General features: G+C 40.9%; 2 protein-coding genes across 3 annotated transcripts; both read right to left on the reverse strand.

The window, feature by feature from the left end:
• Nucleotides 1-38: 38 nt before the first annotated feature.
• Nucleotides 39-13,161, reverse strand: sdr16c5a (short chain dehydrogenase/reductase family 16C, member 5a). Of its 2 annotated transcripts, none has more exons than XM_072669228.1 (7): nt 12,972-13,161; nt 10,532-10,870; nt 9,057-9,188; nt 8,110-8,209; nt 6,369-6,513; nt 3,038-3,163; nt 39-1,111 (listed from the first exon to the last, which is right to left on the reverse strand). In XM_072669228.1, exons 2-7 carry the CDS (start codon nt 10,847-10,849, stop codon nt 1,015-1,017), a joined length of 918 nt encoding a protein of 305 aa, XP_072525329.1. In that variant the 5' UTR covers nt 10,850-10,870; nt 12,972-13,161; the 3' UTR covers nt 39-1,014. The 2 variants fall into 2 exon arrangements, with proteins under 2 accessions (XP_072525329.1, XP_072525330.1); XM_072669229.1 differs by having other exon boundaries at nt 12,919-13,161.
• Nucleotides 13,162-15,211: 2,050 nt separating this feature from the next.
• Nucleotides 15,212-21,385, reverse strand: penka (proenkephalin a). Its single transcript, XM_072669070.1, has 4 exons — nt 21,128-21,385; nt 20,119-20,257; nt 17,098-17,337; nt 15,212-16,034 (listed from the first exon to the last, which is right to left on the reverse strand). Exons 2-4 carry the CDS (start codon nt 20,251-20,253, stop codon nt 15,753-15,755), a joined length of 657 nt encoding a protein of 218 aa, XP_072525171.1. The 5' UTR covers nt 20,254-20,257; nt 21,128-21,385; the 3' UTR covers nt 15,212-15,752.
• Nucleotides 21,386-24,573: the final 3,188 nt, after the last annotated feature.

A 24,573-nucleotide genomic window follows, 5' to 3' on the forward strand; every position in this document is an offset into this window, starting at 1 on the left:
TATATATATATATATATATATAATAACAAATATCTTTTTTATATGACTGGACAGCTTTTTATGAAAGCATTATATAGTAATATTATATATCTATAATATTTATATATATATCTGTATACAAGTTTGGGCACACAGAAAATATTAGTTTTAGCATTAAATTTAAATACCATTTTAATATAAATGTATTTTGTGTGCCCGCATCAAAAATTCCATTGAGTTTAAGCAGAGGGTAAACAGATGTAGGATGAGGTTCAGCAGCGCTGCTGCATAATTATGTACATAAAAGTTTACAAATGACAAATTATTCTATTTAATAAAATCATACATAAAAAAACACAATCTAAAATAGCTCATTTCCAAACGATTATTCCAGTTTTTCAAGCTGATCTCTATCTCCGTTATGTCAGTGGCTCTAACCTGCCTTCCTCCGAAACATGATTAAACAGTAAGCTGCTCTAGACAACTGTGCGTCTGTGGCTGTGTTCAGACTGCAGGTGAATTGGACTTGTGTGATCAGATCAGACGTCACAAACAGGGTTTGTTGAGTAATGCAAAAGAAACCTGAATATCCAAATATTCCAGCATCCCACAGTTGCTCATCTGTACAAATCTGATTATGATCCCATTTCAAAAAGTGGTTTAGATTTATGGGGTTTTTTTGCTGCCCAGACTATCAAAAATCAGGATCCAATCTGGATGCAATCTGGATATGCCAAAGAAATTAGGGCGGATTTGGGCTGGCAGTCTGAACAGAGCCTTTAACACCACAGGTGTTCATGTAAATGTAGAAATTCCACTACCTGGTTTTACAATGGTTACGCCATCACTTATTTGAAAAATCTGATTCCATGTTTTTAGCAATTGTCTATTTTCAGTAAACCTTTTTTTATTTCTAGACTTTTATTTTCTAGACGTTTTGGTCTGATTTTGGATTTTCTGGATGGAGAAATGCGCACTGAGATCAGACAGATGAGTATTCCATTAAGGCAACTGAATCAAACCTCTCAATACAGCTTAATTCTCCTTCTTTTGTCGTCCTTTAAAAGCATCCATGAAGTTAAAAGCTCCAAAGTACATCCCAAGAATCACCGTTTCCTTAAAAGGGATCATGCTGTAAAAAACACCAAACACCACAGTGAGTAAAAGACAGTGTTACAATTACACTTCTAAAAAAACTTCTATTACCTAAGAAAGGCCCCACCAGTGTGTACAGACGTCCGTACCTGTGGTTACTGACAAAGGTGTCAAAAGTATTCACATCACTCATCACTCAGGTAAAACTGAGTGGAGATACGAGGGTTTAAAAGACTTCTATAGAAGCTGAAGTATCAACTGAAGCTTTTTACTCCAGTAAAAGTGTAAAAGTACTGGTTTCAGAACCACTTCAAGTAGAAAAGTAAAAGTAATGGAAGGAAAACAAAGGCTGAAAGCTTAGGCCGCGCCACAGGGGTCTATAGTGCACTACCCCCCCCCACCTCCCCAAAACCCATTTCTCTAAAAGTCATAATGAGGAGAATGATCTATTAAAATGTTGATGTTAAAAATGTTGGGCTGCACTAGGCTCCTGTTTCAGCTGCAGATCTGCCCATTGAAAATGAAGCATTTCAGTAATATCAGCTCTATTAAAGGAGCGTCTCTGTGCTCTACTGAGCATCAACATGAGCTTCATGGAGGAAAATATGAGGAGTCGTTGTCTAGAAGTTCTGTAAAGCTGCAGAAAGTCAGACTTCAGAGGCGTGTGATCAATAAGCTTTATTGGAATGTAAATGTGGGGCTTAGTCGAGACGTTTCACTGCATTGAGTCTCTGCCACGGACACAGTCTTCATACTAGACTACAGACGTCTGCTGTGAGCTCGCTGGAGAGTGACGGGACGTGTGCAGGTGTGATGGATCGCTTACAGACCAATAGGGAGTCAGAATGGAGTCTGTTTATACTTCTTCCCTGGACAGTAGAGACAGATGAGCCGGTGTCCCAATATTTTTGTCCATATTGTGTATCTTATGACTTTGACACCTGATCCAACTGACTGCTGCCTGACTGCTGCCGTGGGGTGTGTTGGATTTGGGCTGGAGGGGAAGCCTGCTTGAGAGTAGTTCTCAAAGGGGGAATAGGAGTTTCTGGTTTGGGTACATTTGTAAGATCTTCATTTTCACAAAAGTATGACCTAGATATGAAATCTGTATGGGCAGACTAGGAGGATAAAAGGCAGTTATGTCCTGGCACACCAGGATTGACTTGTTGCCACAGGTCTAAGACTAATCCACATGGATTATTTCCCATTTATGAAGGAGCTCTAGTTGTGCAATTCAGGCCGTGTTGCCTGGAAAGTGTATAAACTGAAGCTGAGAAGTCTTATCTACGTTACAGGGCTGTATTATTTACAGAAACACAAAGATCTGAATTGGATCAGTACAGGAAGATCAGCGTTAAGAGATCGGGGAGTAAAAAAAACTTGATCTGGACACCCCTACTACTATTTATTTATATTATTTCCATTGTTTATAAATATTTAATATTATATTTTTAATAGTCGTAAAATACGTAAATATTTCTGTACGCTGTACTTTATAATTCTTAGAAACTAAGAAAATCGTAATCGGCCAAAATTCTGAATCGGCCAATCATATCGGGAATTGGAATCGGCCGAGAAAATCTTTCTAACTGTTCTGAGATCTTTCTAAACCCCTTTCCAGACTCCTCTGCATCTCCACCCTTCTTTCTGAAGGCCTGAGAGAGCTTTCTGGATCTGGCCATGATGCTGATCTTCTTCACCCCTCACTTCAACTATAAATCGAGAGCAGAGCAGGCTAAACGTCTGAGGTTTAAATAAAGAAGACAGACTCCTCCAGAATGATCCTCTCCAACCATGTTCTGATCTTCTGCAGCTGATGTTCTGCAGCCGAGTCTAATTCTACTCATTTGAAGCAGTAATAAATGTGTGTATGAGGGGGGTTGAATTTTTCCCTCACAGGAAATTAAAATTTTTATGAATTCCATTTAGAAATGCTGTTTAAACTGGAGATAAGAGGTCTTACCTTTTCAAAAACATTAATAAGTATAAGGCCCTTGGCATGTAAAGGTAGGTCTGGTCAGTCAGGACGGCGTTCACAATCTTCTTGGCAACGTATGCAGGCTCCAGGATGGGCAGCAAGCGGGGCCACCTGTGAAAAGGAAATCAGAACAATCTCAGGTTTCCTTTAGTTCCTCAGATTCCCCCATTTCCATTTTAAGCCCCACCCATTTCCATGGCTACATTTCCGCCATTTCCATTTTAAGCCCCACCCATTTCCATGGCTACATGTCCCCCATTTCCATTTTAAGCCCCACCCATTTCCATGGCTACATTTCCCCCATTTCCATTTTAAGCCCCACCCATTTCCATGGCTACATGTCCCCCATTTCCATTTTAAGCCCCACCCATTTCCATGGCTACATTTCCCCCATTTCCATTTTAAGCCCCACCCATTTCCATGGCTACATTTCCCCATTTCCATTTTAAGCCCCACCCATTTCCATGGCTACATTTCCCCATTTCCATTTTAAGCCCCACCCATTTCCATGGCTACATTTCCCCCATTTCCATTTTAAGCCTCACCCATTTCCATGGCTACATGTCCCCTATTTCCATTTTTAGCCCCACCCATTTCCATGGCTACATTTCCCCTATTTCCATTTTAAGCCCCACCCATTTCCATAGCTACATTTCCCCTATTTCCATTTTAAGCCCCACCCATTTCCATGGCTACATTTGCTTTATTTCCACGTTTAGGCCCCACCTGTTTCCATGGCTACATTTCCCCTATTTCCATTTTAAGCCACACCCATTTCCATGGCTACATTTGCTTTATTTCTATGTTTAGGCCCCACCTGTTTCCATGGCTACATTTTCACCATTTTCATTCATAAGCCCCACCCATTTCCAAGATTACATTTCTTCCATTTCCATGGTTACATTTCAGAACATCAGAACAATCTCAGGTTAGAGACGCTGGACCTTCAGTTCATATGAAGTTAGCATCCTCAGTTCAGACTCAGTTTGTGATGCTGTACAATTGAGTTCCTCCACAGACTTTGAAAGATGGCCCTGGTTTGAGAGCTGTAGTTATGACTCATCATTCTGACAGCCGTCCTTTAGTCGAAATACCACTTTAGTGAATTTGTCATGCTCAATTTAGTGAGGTGACGGACGCTCCACTTCTTACCCTGTCTTGCAGAACATCTCCTCAGGTGTGGTAAAACAATCTGTTAGCTCAAAAGAATGTTCACTTCAAGCCACGGGCCACGTTTTCTAAGTGAGATGCTGTGGTTAAGCATCATGGTCCAGTCGTTTCATGGTCCAGAACCTGGACTACACCTTAAAACAGTGGATCAGTGGATAGATCTATTGCCATGGTGACGGCACACCCATTCCCACGGTTGCATTACACATATTTACAGAGTTACATAAAAAAAAAAAAAAAAACATTCCAACGACTACACGCCCACCATTTCCCCTGTCAAGTTTCAGCTCCACCCATTGCTACATTTCCTCTAGTTCCATTTATAAGCTCCACCCATTTCCATGGCTACATTTCCTCAATTTCCATTTATAAGCCCCACCCATTTCCATGGTTATATTGCCTCCTATTTCCATGGTAACATTTTCTTTAGTTCTATTTATAAGCTCCACCCATTTCCAAGGTAACATTTCCTCTAGTTCCATTTATAAGCTCCACCCATTTCCATGGTTACATTTCCTCCTATTTCCGTGGCTACATTTTCTCTAGTTCCATTTATAAGCCCCACCCATTTCCATGGTTACATTTCCTTAATGTACAACAGTTGTTTCCTTGGTAAACTACATCTGTTTTCATGGTTGCACTTCATCCATTTCCGTGGATACAGTCCACCCATTTTCACAGTTGCGCTACAGCCATTTCCATGGTTACGCGACACCCATTTCTACAATTTCAGCCCACCCATAATTGTTCATTAATCGTAATCGAGGTAAAATGGTCAATTAATTGTGATCTTGATTTGAGGTCATATCGCCCAGCTCTAGCTACACCCCACCCATTTTCATGGCCACACTCCATCCACTTCCATGGTTACAACAACCCCATGACCATAACTACACTTGCTCACATGATTGCGCTCCACCTATTTCCACAGCTATATTGTACCAATTTCTATAATTAGGCTCCACCCATTTCCATTGTTAGGCTGCACCAATTTCCAAGGCTACGCTATGCCCATTCTTATTCCTATACTCCATCCATTTCCACGGCTACCCATGATTTCACAACACACACTTCCTTGGTTGTACTACATCTACTTTCATGGTTATGTGAGCACAAGGTGCTCCACTCATGCTCCATCACTGGCTGAATGACTCTTCTGACGAGGGAGAGGGCTAAACTCTGTCACTTCAGTGCTGTTACAGTCAGACCACCGACTTCAGACCACCGACTCCAGGCGTTCCACAGCCTCAGGGAGGTAAGCATATCAGACCACCTGATGCTTCCATTAGCAGCGTGGGCAGTACTCTCAGCAGCCCACCCATTTGTGTTACAGCCAAAGAAGGGGACTCCCAGCTTATACACACAACAAATGCTCTTTCAGCTGCTGTTTGGTAAAGAACAGACCAGACCCCTGTAACACAACTGTATATATTAGACTGAACAAAGTAATGCTTATACACTATTTTGACAAAAGTATTTGGACACCTGCTCTCTGCTCAGTGTTTCTTCCGAAATTAAGAGTATTAAAAAGAGTTGATCCTGCTTTTTTGGAGTAACTTTCTCTACTGTCCAGGGAAGAAGGTCATGTACTAGATATTGAAGGAGCATTGCTGTGAGGATTTGATTGCATTCAGCGACAAGAGCTTTATCAAGGTCAGGATGGTGGATGATGATCACCACACCACCTTAGCATCCCCAACTCATCCCAAAAATACTGGATAGAGCTCCACGATCCCTCATTCCAGAGAACACAGCTCTTCCACTGCTCCACAGCTCAATGCAGGAGGGGGTTTATACCCCTCTACTAGCCCACACACCTGTCATTAGGTAGCATGGTGCCAATAGCTTTATCATGTTTACCTGCTCCAGAGAGTCCTATTCTATTGGCAGCACTTCTCTACAGGGACTAGCAGTGTGTGTGTGTGCGTGTGTGTTTGCATTTGAACGTGTCCCAGCTTAATGCATGAATTAAAAGGGGCGTCCACAAACGTTTAAATATATAGTGCACGAAGAAAGAAACTGAGCTGAGGAATCTGCAGCCAGACGAATGCGGAATTAACAAATGGACGAATTAATAAGATAACTAATGAAGCATCAAGCAGACCGGTGGAATGCAGTTGTTTTTTAGGCCTGTTTGTTTACTTACTTTGTACCACAGCCGTTGAACATGCCTGTGTTGATGAAGTAAGGACACACTATTGTGGTTTTGATGCCGTCCTTCCCCGTGGCTATGAGCTCCAGGGCCACTGACTCAGCAAAGCCCACAGCAGCAAACTTACTGGAGCAGTAATCTGCGAGAAGATGAGGAAAGCCTTTAAGTCGTTAAGAATGATGAGGACAATAAACAAACAAACAAATAAAAAAAAAAAAAATATATATATATATATATATATACACATATATATATATTAAAACCACTGATTTGTGAGCATTTATTATTGATTATATTAGAAAGCTCTTGTAATATGCTTCTTCCTTTTTTATTAGAAATGTCATTTTTAAGTGTCTTTATTTTTTTGCATATAATACCTGTGTATTTACACCTAATCAGCAACATTATCATCTACCGTTTGTACTTACGCGTCCCACTGCTCATCTTATCTTAATAAATAAAACGTGGCTCCAGAAAAAAGATGATATGAACATAGCTTGACTGTATATATCATAGATATTCAACTCTTTATTAAAGCCCCTGCTGTGTTGTATGTTATATAGAGTTAATTACAGGTAGACACTCTCACTGACCCCTGACTTTATGTTTATTTGGGTTTATTCTAATGTTATATAGAGTTAATTACAGTTAAACACTCACTGACCACTGACTTTCTGTTCATGTGAGTTTATTCTAATGTTATATAGAGTTCATTACAGGTAGACACTCTCACCAAACACTGTCTTTATCCCGAAAAAGGATGATATGAACATAGCTTGACTGTATATATAACAGATATTCAGCTCTTAACTAAAGCCCCTGCTGTGGGTGTATTATCCGAGTATCACTCCTGTATATCCAGTCAACACATGGCGGAAATTGATGAAAATGGCTTTTGAAAACCTCACTAAACATTTTATATATATATATCACGGGTACGGGTTGGGTAATGGGGGTCTAAATTTGGGTAGTACTAGAAACAAAAATCAGAAATAAATAAATAAATATATATTTACACACACACATTTATTTCTGTTTTTTTTACCAGTTTTCTCCCAAATTTAGACCACCAGTTACCCAAACTGTACATATTCTCGCCCTCCTCCCCCCCATTACATGCAACACAGGGCGAGACCAACTCACTCCCCCTCTGACACATGCACAGCCAGCCACACCTCTTTTTCAAACTGCCGCCGATGCGACATTACCAGGCAACCAACCAACGCGCCTGGAGGAAAGCGCTGTCTACCCGGCTCTGAAGCACCGTGCAGAACTGGATCAAAAGAACACCTTTCCAACTGTTAAGCATGGGGGTGGATTGAACAGGCTGTGGGCTTGTGTTGCAGCCAGTGGCAAAGAGAAGAAGAGATTCAAATGGTTGTCAGCAAATTTTTAACGTCAGCAGCTCAACTGTTCGCTATTGCTCAATACAGGACCCTCCCCCTGGCAGTCAGACGTCAATCAGCTTTTGTAACTTGCTAGTCGTCAGTGTAATAATCACTTTACAGCAACCATAAACCTGTTTGTTAAGGGGGGAGCTGAGTAAAAGTGTATGAAGGAACAGAGTGATCATCTAAACTCAAACCGATAAGATATCAAAGGTCAGGAAAATCCATCAATCTCCACCATCTATTCCTGTGTTTCACTGCACTTCACTTTTGATCACCTGTCTGTGTTTGTGTAAAGTTACTGGGCAACTGTTTTGTAACATATAGGGTGGTGGTGAATGCATTACCTGCCAGACCATTGACACCGATCAGGCCTGCGGAACTGGCAATGCAAACCAGATGCCCGTGGTTCTTCTCAGTCATCGCTGGAAGGAATGCCTTGTACGTCTGAAACAGAGGCACAAACACACACATGGAGTGAGCATGCATTACTAATACACCTACACCTACCCTACTAGAACTACAACAGGTACAAGCCATGTGCATGAGTGTAGAGCATTGTGTTTTTTCTAATGTTATATAGAGTTAATTACAGGTAGACACTCTCACTGACCACTGACTTTATGTTTATTTGAGTTTATTCTAATGTTATATAGCGTTAATTACAGGTAGACACTCTCACTGACCACTGACTTTATGTTTATTTGAGTTTATTCTAATGTTATATAGAGTTAATTACAGGTAGACACTCTCACTGACCACTGACTTTATGTTTATTTGGGTTTATTCTAATGTTATAAAGAGTTAATTACAGGTAGACACTCACTGAACACTGAATTTATGTTTATTTGGGTTTATTCTAATGTTATATAGAGTTAATAACAGGTAGACACTCTCACTGACCACTGACTTTATGTTTATTTGGGTTTATTCTAATGTTATATAGAGTTAATTACAGGTAGACACTCTCACTGACCACTGACTTTATGTTTATTTGGGTTTATTCTAATGTTATATAGAGTTAATTACAGGTAGACACTCTTTTAATGTTATATTGAGTTTAAAGGTAGACACTCTCATTAATCACTGACTGATGACTAATTTGGGTTTATTCTAATGTTATATAGAGTATATAGAGTACATATTTTAGATGTCAGAAAACACTGAAAGTTTTACACAATGTTTGGGACCTTTACAGTACTGTACACACTGTATATGGGACGTCACCCTGGCTCTCGATGTTCCTAAAAGTATGTATTTCATAGCAAATAGATTTTTTTAAATATGCTAATACCCAGAAGTGCGCCATAGTGTTAATTTGGAGGGTCTTCTCAATAAGGACATCTGGAGAATCCATGAACTTCTTGCCAGTAACAACGCCAGCATTGTTTATGAGAATGGTGACATCTCCAACTTCCTGTCTGACCTGCGAACATAAAGTTAAAGAGGTAAAATATCAGGAGAATAAAGATGTACAGCTGTAAAACACACTTGTACCACTTTACTTTGAAATGAGGTACGGTTACAATCCACTATTACAGCTTACAGTACAGTAACACTACTGACAAAAAGGTCACAGTTAACACACTTAAAAGTGAATTATAACCAGAGGCCCCCAACCCCTCTTTACTGAGCATACTGTCTGGGATGTTATAGATGAGGACACCATTGGTTAAAAAAATAAAAATATAATAATAAAGAATCTCTATTTATGAGGTTTTGGTCATTTTTTTTATCAGTGATTTAAAGTTTTGAATTTCTAATAATCATTTAAACATTAAATCATATTAAATATTTAAAAATTTGACCCTCAGTTTCGAGCATTTTGGTCTCTTTCTATTCATAGAGATAGGAAAGAGCAATTAGAGCTGGGCAATATGACGATATTTTATCGTATCACGATAAATTTTCTTATCCTGATACACAATATGCTTTTTAAGTGCTTAAATATGACTGATCCGCTGCATATTTCATTATAAACAGTGTAATTAGTCTGTTTAAGTGCAGCACATTACAATAAAAAACACTGTACTAAATATGAGAACATGCATTTTGTCTGCTATCACTGATGTCTATTCTGATGAATATCGTGTATCGCAAAAATATCTTTAAATATTGTGATACCGTAATTTTTAACATATCGCCCAGCCCTACGTTGCCCTGTAGACTCTTTTTCCCTCTGGGATGTTTCAAAAGTAAAAATGCAGCTCATGTAAGTTTCACTACAACTCAGCTACTCCATGTAATGAACAGAAAGGGTGCCATGCAGGTCCTGCTGGTCTCTTCCAGTCTCTTCATTCCTAAGTGTGGCCCCGCCTCCTTATGATATTGCAGAGTAAGGGCTTAAAGCTGGTTTCTGGGGGAGAAATTAGGGATCAGACACTGGAGACAGAAAGAGAGAATGGTGTGGGAAGGGAAATGTGATGGAAAATGGGCGGGGCTGTTTTGTCATTGAAACATATTAAGGATGGGCGGAGCTACACATCATACTGCAGGCTTGTTGCCATGTTTTCTACAGTCATTGCTTTGCAGTTAGACGGTTAGCTGGCAGTGATATAGAGTAATTACACTCTCCGAAATGGCAATGCCTCTTTATGAGTGTCAAGCTGGCCTTCTAAAAAAGCTTAGCATAACAAAGCGATCAGAAAGGCAGCCAGTCTCCAGTCTGAAAGGAATACTTCTCATTCCACAGAAGAAAACCCCTCCTCCAGTCAAACCACAGCTTTTTTTTCCCTGTGAATCGCCCCAGCAGGTTTACACTCGGCTTACCTGATCTGCCACTCGGTACACCTCAGCCCTGTCGCTGCAGTCAGTCTGGTAGTAGTGCACCCTGGTAGCCCCCTTGTCCTTCACCACCCGAGTCGTTTCTTTCAGCCCCTCCAAATTCACGTCCCACAGCACTATGGAAACGTCCAAGGTGGCAAACTCCATGGCCAGGAGCCGGCCTATCCCGCTGCCTGCGCCCGTGATGAGGACCGTTTCTCCAGCCACGCTTTTCCGGACTGGTATGAAGGCTTTCACCAGAGCTTCCAGAAGGTAGTAGATGGAAAACACTAGCAATCGAAGCGTCTCCACGAGGAAATTCATTGTCAGCTGCTTATGTGTGACCTGATGGAGTGGATACAGAGTTTTTAGCATTATTAAAATGATAAAAAAAATTTCTAACAGAAAGGCTTGTTTTGGTCATGCTTTAGTATTGTGCTGTAAAGGTAGGAGCCTGTATTTATAGATTTCTATGGATTTTTATGGACGTCCTTCCAAATCATTCTGAAGAACCCAGTAAAATGACACATTCAAATACACAACAAATGAGCAGGTGTCCCAATACTTTTGTCAATATACTGCAATACTAAGACTATGACTCAGCTTGAAAGTGCAGTTATAGCTTCACTATTTCCAGATGTCAGATTCATATGTAGATAGATATCATAAGTTGAGGATGAAGTGGATGCAATCAAATCCTCACAGCAATGCTTAAATGTGTGTAGCTACACTCCTCCACAGCCCTGCACCAGTGAGACACCCCCCAGACCGTGCTTCGCTCACCTTCCCCTGCTGCTCCAGCCTGTGGTTGCAATCCATACAAATGAAATGGTCCGGACCTGCAGGCCATTTACATCAAGTGGTGCCGGACCTCAGCCATCCCAGCAATTAACTCCTCTGTCTGTAGTGGTCAGGGAAACACGTCCACTCCCTGAAGGCTACCACACAAAGGATGAGGAGGAGCTTCCTCCCGCAGGCTATCTGGGCCCTCAACCAGGACAGTTGCACATACATATACACTGGACATCGTACTGGACATTTTACTGGACCTGCACCTAACCCTAACCCTAACCTTTTAGGGTTTTACCTACATCACTGATGTTCTTGTCCCCCAACTCATCCCAGAAGTACTGGATGTAGCACCACCATCCATCACTCTAGAGAACACAATGCTGGGGGGCTTTATACCCCACTACTAGCCCACGCCTGGCATTAGGCAGCATGGTGCCGATAGGTTCATCTAGTTTATCTGCTCCAGAGAGTCTGCCTATTCTATTGGCAGTACTTCTTCTTTACAGGGACTAGACAAGCTGTGTGTATGTGTGTGCTTTTGAACATCTGTGTCAGCAATTTGTGCTGTTAAGTAGCTGAATACGTTCATTAGAAGGAGTGTCCACAAACTTTTGGACACATAGTGTCGTAGTACTACTGTACGAACACTAACACAGTAACTATATCAGCACAAGGTGCAGCTATAACCACACTTTCAAGCTGAGTCATAGTCTAAGTATTGCAGTATTTTGACAAAAGTATTGGGACACCTGCTCATTTGTTCTTAATCAGGGGGTAATAAAAAGAGTGTATCCTATTTTTTGTTGGAGTAGTTGTCTCTACTGTCCAGGGAGGGATTTGCTGTGAGGATTTGATTGCATCCACCTCATCCTCAACTTATGATATTATTCTGTGCATATGAGTCTGACATCTGGAAATAGTGAAACTATAACTACACTTTCAGGCTGAGTCATAGTCTTAGTATTGCAGTATTTTGACAAAAGTATTGGGACACCTGCTCATTTGTTCTTAATCAGGGGGTAATAAAAAGAGTGTATCCTATTTTTGTTGGAGTAGCTGTCTCTACTGTCCAGGGAGGGATTTCTACTAGATATTGAAGGAGCATTGCTGTGAGGATTTGATTGCATCTACCAACTTATGAGTATTAAATCTGTAAACAGTGCAACCAAACGACTAAGCTTCACCCTTAGACTAGTCTTAGTATTTCACTGTCCCTTACCACTTCTGTACAGACCAACAGGCAACAAATAGGGTCAATAGAGGCAATCGTGAGCAGTACACTATTAACAATAAAGGAAATATATGCCTAAGCTACTATTATTATTGTTATTATTATTGTGTATGGTAATGGATAAGGGACAGGCACTTCTTATAGTGTATAGTGAAGTGTAGTGTTAACTGCACCAGCTGGAGAACCCCTGAATGGGACAGGGACAATAGTGAGGGACACTGCAGGGGACAATAGTGAAGGGTCGACTGTAGGTCAGTCTATAACAGACCCCTCATTATCAACACTAATCTACAGGCGTCCTGGGGGGCTAGTCTCTGCTACACTAGACTACTGAAGGACCATTGAAGCACCCTAAATGTGTGTAGCTTACACTCCTCCACAGCCCTGTAGCAGTGAGACACCCCTGGACCGTGCCTCGCTCACCTTCCCCTCCTGCTGCTCCTCAGTCGGTTCCCCTCCACCGCCGCTTCCAGAGAGGTCGCTTCAGGATTCCTCGAAGGTCCACAACTCTGAAACTCTCCAGGAAAAGGTGGAGGACGCGTGCGTGAAGCCCACCACTTTCCTATGTCTCGTAATCCCTTAGTCCTTAGTCCGAGACGCACTGCCTACTACATTACCCACATTAGCTGCGACGTGTCACGTGACAGTGGGAGGCGCCTGGCTGGTTCGCAAGGGCTTGTGGGTGTTGTAGTTAGATTCCCATTGCTGAAACCCAGCCTTTGCAGGGAGCAGGTTTAGGATGGTCTAAACTGGTCATTTTGGTGGTCCTCCAGGTGGTCCTCCAGGTGGTCCTCCAGGTGGTGCTTCAGGTGGTCCTCCAGGTGGTAATGGTAAAATCCTCCAAAAATAATGGATATGGTGTTATTTCTAAAGAATGATAATGAGCAGTGGTCAAGGTAAATTTCCAAGAAGATAAGCAGAAGCAGGTCACAAGATGGTCCAAACTGGTCATTTTGGTGGTCCTCCAGATGATCCTCCAGACGTTTATTGTAAAACCCTACAAAAAGAATGAATTTGATGTAATTTCTTAAGAAAACATCTGGATATTTGTATCTTTTTTTTGATTGATAATTGATAATGATCAATGGTCATGTTAACTTCCCAGGAAAACAAGCAGAAGCAGATCACAAGGTCTAAACTGGTCCTTTTGGTGGTCCTCCAGTTGGTACCCCAGGTGGTCCTCCAAGTCAAAATGATAAAACCCTCCAAAATTAATGTCTTTGATGTTATTTCTAAAGAAAACATCTGGATCTTCATATCTTATCGGTCCTAAAGTGTGAATGTGGGATTGATAATGGTCAGTGGTCATGTTTACTTCCAAAGAAAACAAGCAGAAGCAGATCACAGGGTCTAAACTGGTCCTTTTGGTGGTCCTCCAGTTGGTACCCCAGGTGGTCATCCAAGTTGAAATGGTAAAACCCTCCAAAAATAATAGATTTGATGTTATTTCTAAAGAAAACACCTGGATATTTGTATCTTATCGGTTCTAAAGTGTGAATGTGGGACTGGTAATGAACGGTGGTCAAGGTAAATTTCCAGGAAGATAAGCAGAAGCAGGTCACAAGATGGTCCAAACTGGTCATTTTGGTGGTCCTCCAGACGTTTATTGTAAAACCCTCCAAAAAGAAGGAATTTGATGTAATTTCTATAGAAAACATCTGGATCTTTGTATCTTATGGGTTCTAAAGTGTGAATGTGGGATTGATAATGGTCATTGGTCATGTTAAGGAAAACAAGCAGAAGCAGGTCACAGGGTCTTAAGTGGTCCTACAGGTGGTACTCCAGATGATCATGGTAAAACCCTCCAAAATTAATGTCTTTGATGTTATTTCTAAAGAAAACATCTGGATCTTCATATCTTATCGGTCCTAAAGTGTGAATGTGGGATTGATAATGGTCAGTGGTCATGTTTACTTCCAAAGAAAACAAGCAGAAGCAGATCACAGGGTCTAAACTGGTCCTTTTGGTGGTCCTCCAGTTGGTACCCCAGGTGGTCATCCAAGTTGAAATGGTAAAACCCTCCAAAAATAATAGATTTGATGTTATTTCTAAAGAAAACACCTGGATATTTGTATCTTATCGGTTCTAAAGTGTGAATGTGGGATTGATAATGGTCAGTGGTCATGTTTACTTCCAAAGAAAACAAGCAGAAGCAGATCACAGGGTCTAAACTTGTCATTTTGGTGGTCTTCCAGGTGGTCTTTCAGATGGTCCTCAGACAGTTATTGTAAAACCCTCCAAAAATAATAGATTTGATGTTATTTCTAAAGAAAACATCTGGATCTTCGTATCATATCGGGTCTAAAGTGTGAATGTGGGATTGATAATGGTCAGTGGTCATGTTAACTTTCCAGGAAAACAAGCAGAAGCAGATCACAGGGTCTAAACTGGTCCTTTTGGTGGTCCTCCAGTTGGTACCCCAGGTGGTCCTCCAAGTCGAAATGGTAAAACCCTCCAAAAATAATAGATTTGATGTTATTTCTATAGAAAACATCTGGATCTTCGTATCTAATCAGTTGTAAAGTGTGAATGTGGGATGTTCTATATGATACTGAGTATGGATTATGTGTTAGTGTGAACAGTGATGGATAATGGTCAGTGGTCATGTAAATTTCCCAGGAGACGAGCAGAAGCAGATCACAGACACGTTGTATTTCTGCAGTCTGATGAATTTATTGTGTTCTGTACAGCTAATAGGCCAGAAATGCTGCTTTGATTTGAACAGAAAGTGACAGCAGTTGAAACCAAATGCAACAACAAGGATACGGATACTGACAGTCGGCCCCCGCTGGCAATAAATAGAAATAAATAAGGACTGGCCGGTCGGGCAACTTCAGACAAACAAAGCAGCACAGTACAATTGAACATCTGTGATTGTGTGAATGCTTGGAGGGTCTTGCGAAACGTCCACTGAATGGTGACCATCTGTAAGTCTCTGGGATTTCTTTATCTGTACAAAAATATGACTATAGACATAGACACCAAAGGCATACTCTGTTTACCCAAAAACCGCACTAATGAACAAGCAAATTAGGTATAAATATTAAGTATAAATATGTGAGCAAAGAGCAAAAATGAAAAAAAAAAGGTGCCGGCATGTATTTATATAAAAATAAAAATAACTGATAGAAGTACAGTGTTAAGCTCTGCACATATTTGGGTTTTGGTAGCGATGAAAGTCCATTCTGAACTTCAGAGCCGTCCTTAATCCATGAACCCTCCGTATCTCTTGTCAGGCACTGCCGTCTCTCCTCCATCCTCCCAGCGCTTGGAGAGCCTGTAGTTCTTCTGGTCGTCCAGCCACTGTGGTCTGCCCACCCTGCGCATGAAGCCTCCGTAGCGTTTGTGGAGGTCTCTTCCAGGTTCCTCAGGCCTGATCTCTGACCTCAGGATCTCCCTCAGGAGGTCCAGCTGCTCCTCTGAAGTGCCTTGAGCATCGTCCTTCTTCATGAAGCCTCCGTATTTCTTACTAGGACTGGGTGATATCTAAAAAAACAGAATGATTCTGTTTGTATGCAATTATATGCCATTAAAAAAATTAAGTATTGGGACACCTGCTCTGCTATTTTGGAGGAGCATTTGATTGCATTCAGCAACAAAAGCATTAGTGAGGTCAGTATGTTGGATGATGATCACCACCCCACCTCATCATCCCCAACTTCCCAACTCATCTTGAAAGTACTGGATGGAGCACCATCCATCCATCATTCCAGAGAACACCTCCACTGCTCCACAGCTCAATGCTGGGGGGCTTTACATATACCCCTCTACCAGCCCACGCCTGGCATTAGGCAGCATGATGCCAACAGGTTCATGTTTATCTGGTCTTATTCTATTGGCAATACTGTTCTACAGGGTCTAGACAATTAATGTATGTGTGTGTGTGCATTTGCACATCTATGTCAGCAACAGGAGCAACTTAAAGCAGCTGAATGCACTCATTAGAAGGAGTGTCCGCAAACATTTGGACATTTAGTGTATATAAAATTCAACAGACAGCAATTTTAGAATTGGCATAATTTGAGAGCTTGCTGTTGTGGCTCCCAGTGTCCTCTCTTTTAATGATGCACACAAAAGATAGCGCCCTCTGGTGGTTGTACCATGAAGTCCAGCTTCCTGCTGGTGATTTGGGTCTTAGAAAATTATATTTTTCAGTCATTTATCTGGATTTCAGCTATAGATTGCTGTTATGACCCAAAAAAGTGTCATATGTTTACAATCATATTTGTAAAATCAGCAGATTTTAGATAGAAAATGCTGAGATTTGTCCTCTTTTAGTAGATCTATGTTTTAATATGTGAAATCTTCATAGCTTAGTAGCTTAATAGCTAATTATTGTTAACTAACAAACCATCATTCTAACATTACTTGGTCAAATACAGTCAGATAGGATATAAATGATATATATATATATTGGTTATTGTGTCTTTAATTAATGAGCTCTGGTCTGATTGGATGCCTTCTAGTCTGCCATGTACAAAAACATCCTATGGCATCACAACCATGATGAACTTTCAACCTATTGCCCAGCACTGTCTACTAAACTTACCCCATCCGGCCTGTCGCTCTCAGCCTCGCCGGTGACCCCGCCGACCTCTGCGGCCTTCTTCATCATGAACCCTCCATAGCGCTTCATGAAGCCCCCGTACTTCTTGGACAGCAGGTGCTCTGCGTTTTCTCCTTCTAGCTTCAGGGCGTCAATGGCCAGTCGCTCCTCTTCGGTCAAGATGTCCCGGCAGAGCTCCAGCGTCCTGGAGTCCATGGTGCCTCCGCACTCCAGCGTGCAGGCCTGAGGAAAATCAGCATACAGAGAATGGAGGACAGAACAGGGATGTTCAGTGTTCTTTAGTGACAGTGAGTGTAATCACCACAGTTTAATGGCTAAGAAACCTCGGAGGTCACAGTTGATGAGATCATTTCTCCACCAGGTGGCATTCGAAAGCCTGAGCTGCCTCCTGACCTTCTGTGTATGTCAGTATAGGCTAATACAACCTCTTGTTCCTCTTGCTCGGGAACTTCTGTAAACTCTTCAGCACCTGTTTCTAGTAACTATTATGAAGCTTACAGCTCTCTGAGTCCAGAATGGGGTTTAAAAAGATCTCAGTTCAATGATTCATGTTATGGGTGTCCTCATTTTTCACACGGCTGTATGTACATGGAGGGAAAGCTAGTCTTGCACTCGATTGCCAGTCAGTGATGTCCCACCATTAAACATCTCATTTAGGATTAGACTTAATCTTATTTAGAGGATTCATGTCAATGAAGTAGTCACAGTGCTTTCATTACATCTGTCACTGAGATCATTTACCCTTACTCCTGACACTACAGTTTAACCCAGCAGGAGGCGCTGATTTAACACCAAGAGAGAAGCTGTAGGATTATGTGCTGAAATTATGAGGCAGCCTCAAATACGATTGTAAAAAAATATAGCAATGAAATAATGACTGAAAAACAGTACTATATATATATATATATATATATATATATATATAATTTTATTATTTTTATTTTTTTTAAAAGACCAAAAATCGCAGTACTAAGTTCCTGAGTACTGAGTAGATCTTCAGTCTTAGTGGACCCAGCATCTCTCTCTGTTTTTTTCTGTTATTCTTCTCTTTATATATATATATATATATATATATATATATATATATATATATATATTTTAACAATAAACAATATATATATACATGTTTTTTCTATGTAGCTTGTTTATATATACATTTACATTTTTTGTTTATATACATATATACAATATATATATATAATAAACAATATATATATGTTTTTGTTTTTTTATTTAGCTTGTTTATATGTGTCTATATATAGTTCTTCTTTTTAGAATTTGTTTTAGAAATTCTTCTGTTATTCTTTATATATATATATATATATATATATATATATATATATATATATATATATATGTATGTATAGTTGCTTGTTTGTATATACATATATATATATAAACAATATTTTTTGTTTGCTTCTTTATATATATATATATATATATTTTTTTTTTTTTTTTTTTTTTTTTTTTTTTAAGGAGAAGGAAGTCCCTATGCTGGGAGATGCTGGAGCCACTAAGACTGCAGATCTACAGGGACCTTTTGGACACCTCAGCATTTGAAGAACCAAAGTTCTTCAGAATGGAACCCCGAACTTCTTTAGATTTCCCAGAAAGGTAGAAATGAAATTTTTGTCATTTTATTCCGTTTGACTGAAACTGTGTAAATGGAAGCAGTTTGATCAGAAAGCTACAGGGTGGATCATTGGCAGAAACCGTTTGCATAATCAGACAAACCAAACGCTCGGAGCAAGAGGAACCCAGTGGAGTGAACAGCTGCCTAATGCCCTACTCCTGTTACACTATAAAGAACAGAGAGCTGCTCTCTGCAGTGTGTTTCATTAGACAGGTCTCAGTAGTGACACAGTGTAAGAGCTCGAGTTCATCATCATACCCGAATAAATCCCTAATTATGAAAAGTGTGTAGAATGTATTGTGAATGAATTGTGTGTGTCATATCAAATATACACTAAACACTGTACCAGTGTACCGTTGTCTCTGTTACTGACCAGCATTTGCAGACCAGGGTGTGGTTTTTAATATTTTATGTAGATAGAAAATATAATTTCAGTGTTATTGTAGTATTTTGTCATCGTCGTGAATTGTTATTCCCAGAGTGTGATGGTGAACTGAGCTGAGCTGGGGAGTCGGAGCTAATAACACAGGACATTTATGAGAAAACAAACTGCCCCTAAGCTCTGATTGTCATTTTGCTCAATTCTTTTGTCAATTCTCTACACATTAATTCATGATTATGATGAATGGACCAATAGAAATCCTCCGAAATGACTTCCACTCAAAGTGAAGAAGGACGTAAAGTATTGGGACACCTGCTCATTCATTAAAAAGAGCTGATCCTGCTTTTGTCGGAGTAACTGTCTCTACTGTCCAGAGAAGAAGGCTGTCCCCTAGATTTTGGAGCAGCATTGCTGTGAGGATTTGATTGCATTCAGTGACAAGAGCGTTAGTTAGTGAGGTTAGGTGTGATGTTGGATGATGATTACCCCCCCCCCCCCTTCATCTCATTCCCGACTCCCGAGCTCATCCCAATAAGTACTGGATGGAGCTCCATTGCCATCATTCCACTGCTCCACAGCTCCTCAATGCTGGGGGGCTTTATACCCCCTCTAGCTCACGCCTGGTATTAGGCAACACGGTGCCAATAGGTTCATGATGATCATGCTGATCAGCAATGGGTGCAACTTAAAGTAGCTGTATGCATTCATTAGAATGGGTGTCCACAAACATTTGGACAGAAAAACACATGACCTAAATGACCAAAATGACTTGAAAACCTGAACAGTCGAATGTACTGATTAACATGGTGGAGGTCATGGTGCACACACACTTGACTCATCAGTCTCATCAGTGCCAGTCTAATAATAATAATTATTATTATAAATATGAATTAATGTATATATATTAATATGAAATTATATTTATATGCATGCAAATGTAATATTTGTATGTATTTTATGTACACATGTGACTGTGCTGTGGGCTTACCCCCGTGCTGCTCTCCCCTCGCTGCTCCAGCAGGCTGTAGACGCAGAGCGCACACTGCCGAGAGCATTCGGCTCTCGCTGAAACAGCCAGGCAGCTCAGAGCCAACAGCCAACACACACTCACACTCAGCGCCATGGATCTGCGGAAGAGGAAATTCAGGAATTTAATTAATGAGTGAATTCAAGCACAAGTGAACTGGAATAAGAAGAAACTGGACTAAATCCAAGTGTTTTTTAATTTATTTCTTTTATATCCAAACAGGAATGAAGCTTCGGGGGAACTCATAAAACAGGTGTGTTGGATATGAGAAGGTAAATCACTGCAAATCACTGCTTTTGTGTGTTAAAATAGGAATATTTAATGCAATAATAAATACATCTTCCTCATAATGTATATTTAATATAGCCCAGGTAGCCCAGTAGCACTGTTTAACTTAACTTATTCACCCATTCTACTTCATTCAATGTCACTTCATCTCTATTTGCTGCGTTGGTGTCATATAATGCATCTCTACATACAATACTTTTCATGTGTTTCCTTGTATGGATATATGGTCTGAAAACCTGTTGACTCTAACACACTTCTAATGGAGCCCAGCGGCCAGGCGCCGAAGCACCATCAGATTAAAGTCGAGATAAAAATGAAAAATGTTTAATAAACATTTGTGTAAATATGTAAACATGCCAGAAGTATGTTTTTTAACTAAAATGCCTGAGCATGTGAAGAAAAAACTGGCTAAAACATAATAAAAATAAGCAATTTGATGCTATATAACACAATAGTGTGTAATAACGCTCAGTGTTTAATACTTTTTAGGGTTGAACATTTATTATTTTATATGATTATAATATATGATATAAATAATGTAATATAAACACAGTTTAAGCATCTCTCTACTAAACAATGTTAGTATTAAAAATATAATATTAATTATTACTTATTAAAATGATCATTTTAGCTCTAAAAATATAAAATGTAGCTAATTATTCAAATTTTTCCACGACATTACCTGTTCACAGTGCTGTCTCTCCCAGTACTTTCTGTCCTCTGCAGCTGGATGTAGTTTTGGTGATATATGGGACTGGTATTCTCCCCACAGAAGTCTGTGTCTCGTAGCTGGAGCTGACCAAAGCCACTGCAGGTTTACAGGAGGATGATTCTGTCTCCTCTCACTGCTGAGAACAAAAAGCAAAGAGTGTGAGGAGCTCTCCCTCTCTCAGAGCGTACCACTTCCCCCAGAGCTTTACTCTGCACTGTCCCGTGTGGACATGACTGACAGCAGCGGCAAGATTTAAGCAGAAACCCCTCACGACGTCACACCACACGTCCACGCAGCGTCAGTGGAAATATTCAGGCGTAACATGATGTGTGCAGACACTTGACAGGGGATTACGGATGGCTGTATTGTAGTTGGCTGTGCAGCGTGACAATTAACTCCCACTATCTGTGTTTCCAGGCTAAGCAGTCAAAATCACATCCTGCTGAATTACATTGCGGCATCTGTTGATATTAACATTTATGGTGCTAAATGAACATTTGGTAAACATTGAAAAAGTTCAAGTGTTTCAAATGAGCACTTATGATGTTTACGTAAACTCTGTGGAATTGAAATCAACCCTATGGGACTGAATTAAAGACTGTGGAGTTAAATTAGACCATGCGGAGTTAAATTAAACCATATGGAGTTGAATTAAACCCAGTGGAGTTGAATTAAACCCATTGGAGTTGAATACAACCATTTGGAGTTGAATTAAACCCTGTGGAGTTAAATTAAACCCAGTGTAGTTGAATTAAACCCAGTGGAGTTGAATTAAACCCTGTGGAGTTGAATAAAACCCAATGGAGTTGAATTAAACCCTGTGGAGTTGAATAAAACCCAATGGAGTTGAATTAAACCCATTGGAGTTGAATTAAACCCTGTGGAGTTAAATTAAACCCAGTGTAGTGGAATTAAACCCAGTGGAGTTGAATTAAACCCTGTGGAGTTGAATTAAACCCAATGGAGTTGAATTAAACCCATTGGAGTTGAATTAAACCCTGTGGAGTTAAATTAAACCCATTGGAGTTGAATTAAACCCTGTGGAGTTAAATTAAACCCAGTGGAGTTGAATTAAACCCTGTGGAGTTAAATGAAGCCCATTGGAGTTTAATTAAACCCTGTGGAGTTAAATGAAGCCCATTGGAGTTGAATTAAACCCTGTGGAGTTGAATAAAACTCTTTGGAGTTGAATTAAACCTTGTGGAGTCAAATTAAACACATTGGAGTTGAATTGAACACTGGTTGGGTCGCTTCTCACAAAGATTTTTACTCCCGCATGAGAGTGGGTTTCCGTTCAACCACGGGGGCTTCGAGCACTGATGGCCTATAAAAGGTGTTTGTGGGTAAGAGACATCAGGAGAAGCCACTGTCTAGACAGAGCCCAGAGGAGACAAGCAGAACACAGGAGGTAAATACTGTACATTCCACAGGTGGAAAACCCTGGTAACAAGGCGGGGCTAGGGCGGAGACATGGGCCAAAACATAAACAACGAAGCACATGGAAAAGATGCAGATAGAGAATGGAGGTTAAGTATTGAGTAGAGTAATGAGACTCTACCCCCATCTACCTCTACCTGCCATCTTCCCCGTGGCAGGTAGGGTTCGATTCCCTGGCTGTGCAAGAACACCACACTACACCAGTAAGAGTCCTACATTTGTCTACCTGTGTAACATGAATGTAAACAAGGATCAAGAACAAGACAGGGATAAAAAGGCTTATTCTATATGGACAAAAGTATTGGGACACCTACAGGAGCTTTTATGACCTCCAATTCTAAACCTGGCCCCCCTTTGCTCTAAGCTCTACCAGCAGCAGCAGGTCTGGAGCTCTGCTGCAGTTACTGAGTCAGTTGGAGGCTTTTCTGCACTCTGCTCTGAGCTCAGCACTCTGCCCTGACCCCGCTCTGTAACTTTACGTGGTCTGACAGACACTCGGTGGCTGAGCTGCTCTCTGTGAGCTGTTCCTCCTAAACTCTTCCACTGTTCAATAATAACACCACTCACAGCTGATGGAGGAAGATCTAGGAGGGAGGAAATTTCACCAGCTGACTTGTTGGCTCCTATTACATACAGAACCACGCTGGAGTTCAGTGAGCTCTTCAGAACCTCCCGTTCTTTCACTGATGTGTGGAAGAAAGGCCGACTGTAGGACTAGAGGCTTGATTTTATACATGTGGCTGAATGGTACTGAATGAAAGACTTGAATTTGGTGATAAAGAGGTGCGTCCCAATACTTTTGTCCAACTTTCAATGGAAGTCATTTTGGAGCGTTTCTATTGGTCGTTCATCGTGAAAGTGCAAGTTCAGTCTCATTTTCAGTGAGAATGAGTGTATAAACACACACACACACACACACACACACACACACACACTCACACACCTTTTCTAAGCTCTGTATTCCACATCATCACCTCTATTGTTCTTCACTGGCAAACCACAGCAAACTCATTTCTGCACTGCAGTGCCCTTACGCTGGATTCAATCCTGAGCCGGGACTCTGAGCGCAGATTCTCCCCCCTTTCCCTAATTGCATTATGATTTACAATGCCAGGTTATGTGTGTACGTGAACAATGCAATATGATGATAATGAAGTTTCCACCTGGAGCTGCTTCTGATGCCCACAACGGTTACGCAATGTCCTCATGCTGATTAGCTAAATTACTCCAATTATCTTCTCTCTCTCTTTTTTTTTTTTTTAATTCCAGAGACGAGACGTTTAATGGTGATTTCTAACGCACTCGCTCGAAGGCGAGATCCAGAGCCAGTGGGACAAACCTTTAGCATGCTAACACACTACTGTGCCTCAACATGGCTTCAGACGGATGCTCGTTTTAACAGGATGCTTATATAACACCCGAGCAAGTGGTCGATGGTTGAGCTTCGTCAGAAGCCGCCATCCCAAAAGCCCCTCCCGAAAGATCCAGATGGCCTAAGCCATGGTTGAAAAGCTGGTCATCCAGGGAAAACATGCTCTATGCTGGTTGACCAGCTTAGCTCTCGAGCAGCCTAGCGTATGTTTTCATAGTTTCAAGTTTGATGGTCCATTAGCTTGCCCAGCTTGACCAGATCATCATCATACTGGTTGAGCAGTTTGGGTCCACCAGCTTTACTGGTTACATTCTGGTTAACAAGCTTGGTCGCACTGCTTGACTAGCTGTGGTCAGGTTGGTCAATGTAGCCTTGCTATATTTACAGCAAGGAGATGCTAGGCTAACGGTGCTAACAAACACTGTATCTGGAACACCTCTAAGACAAGACGTTAGCAGCAGATCCTTTAAGGCCTGTAAGTTGTAAGGTGGGCGGGGCCTCTATAAGCATCAATGAGCCTTGGGCGCCCATGGCCCTGTCACCGGTTCACTGGTTGTCCTTTCTTGGATCCCTAATCACCCTGATCATCTTCCACTCTATTTTTATC

Source organism: Salminus brasiliensis, chromosome 23 (assembly GCF_030463535.1).
Source record: "Salminus brasiliensis chromosome 23, fSalBra1.hap2, whole genome shotgun sequence".
In the NCBI taxonomy this organism is placed as follows: Eukaryota; Metazoa; Chordata; class Actinopteri; order Characiformes; family Bryconidae; genus Salminus; species Salminus brasiliensis.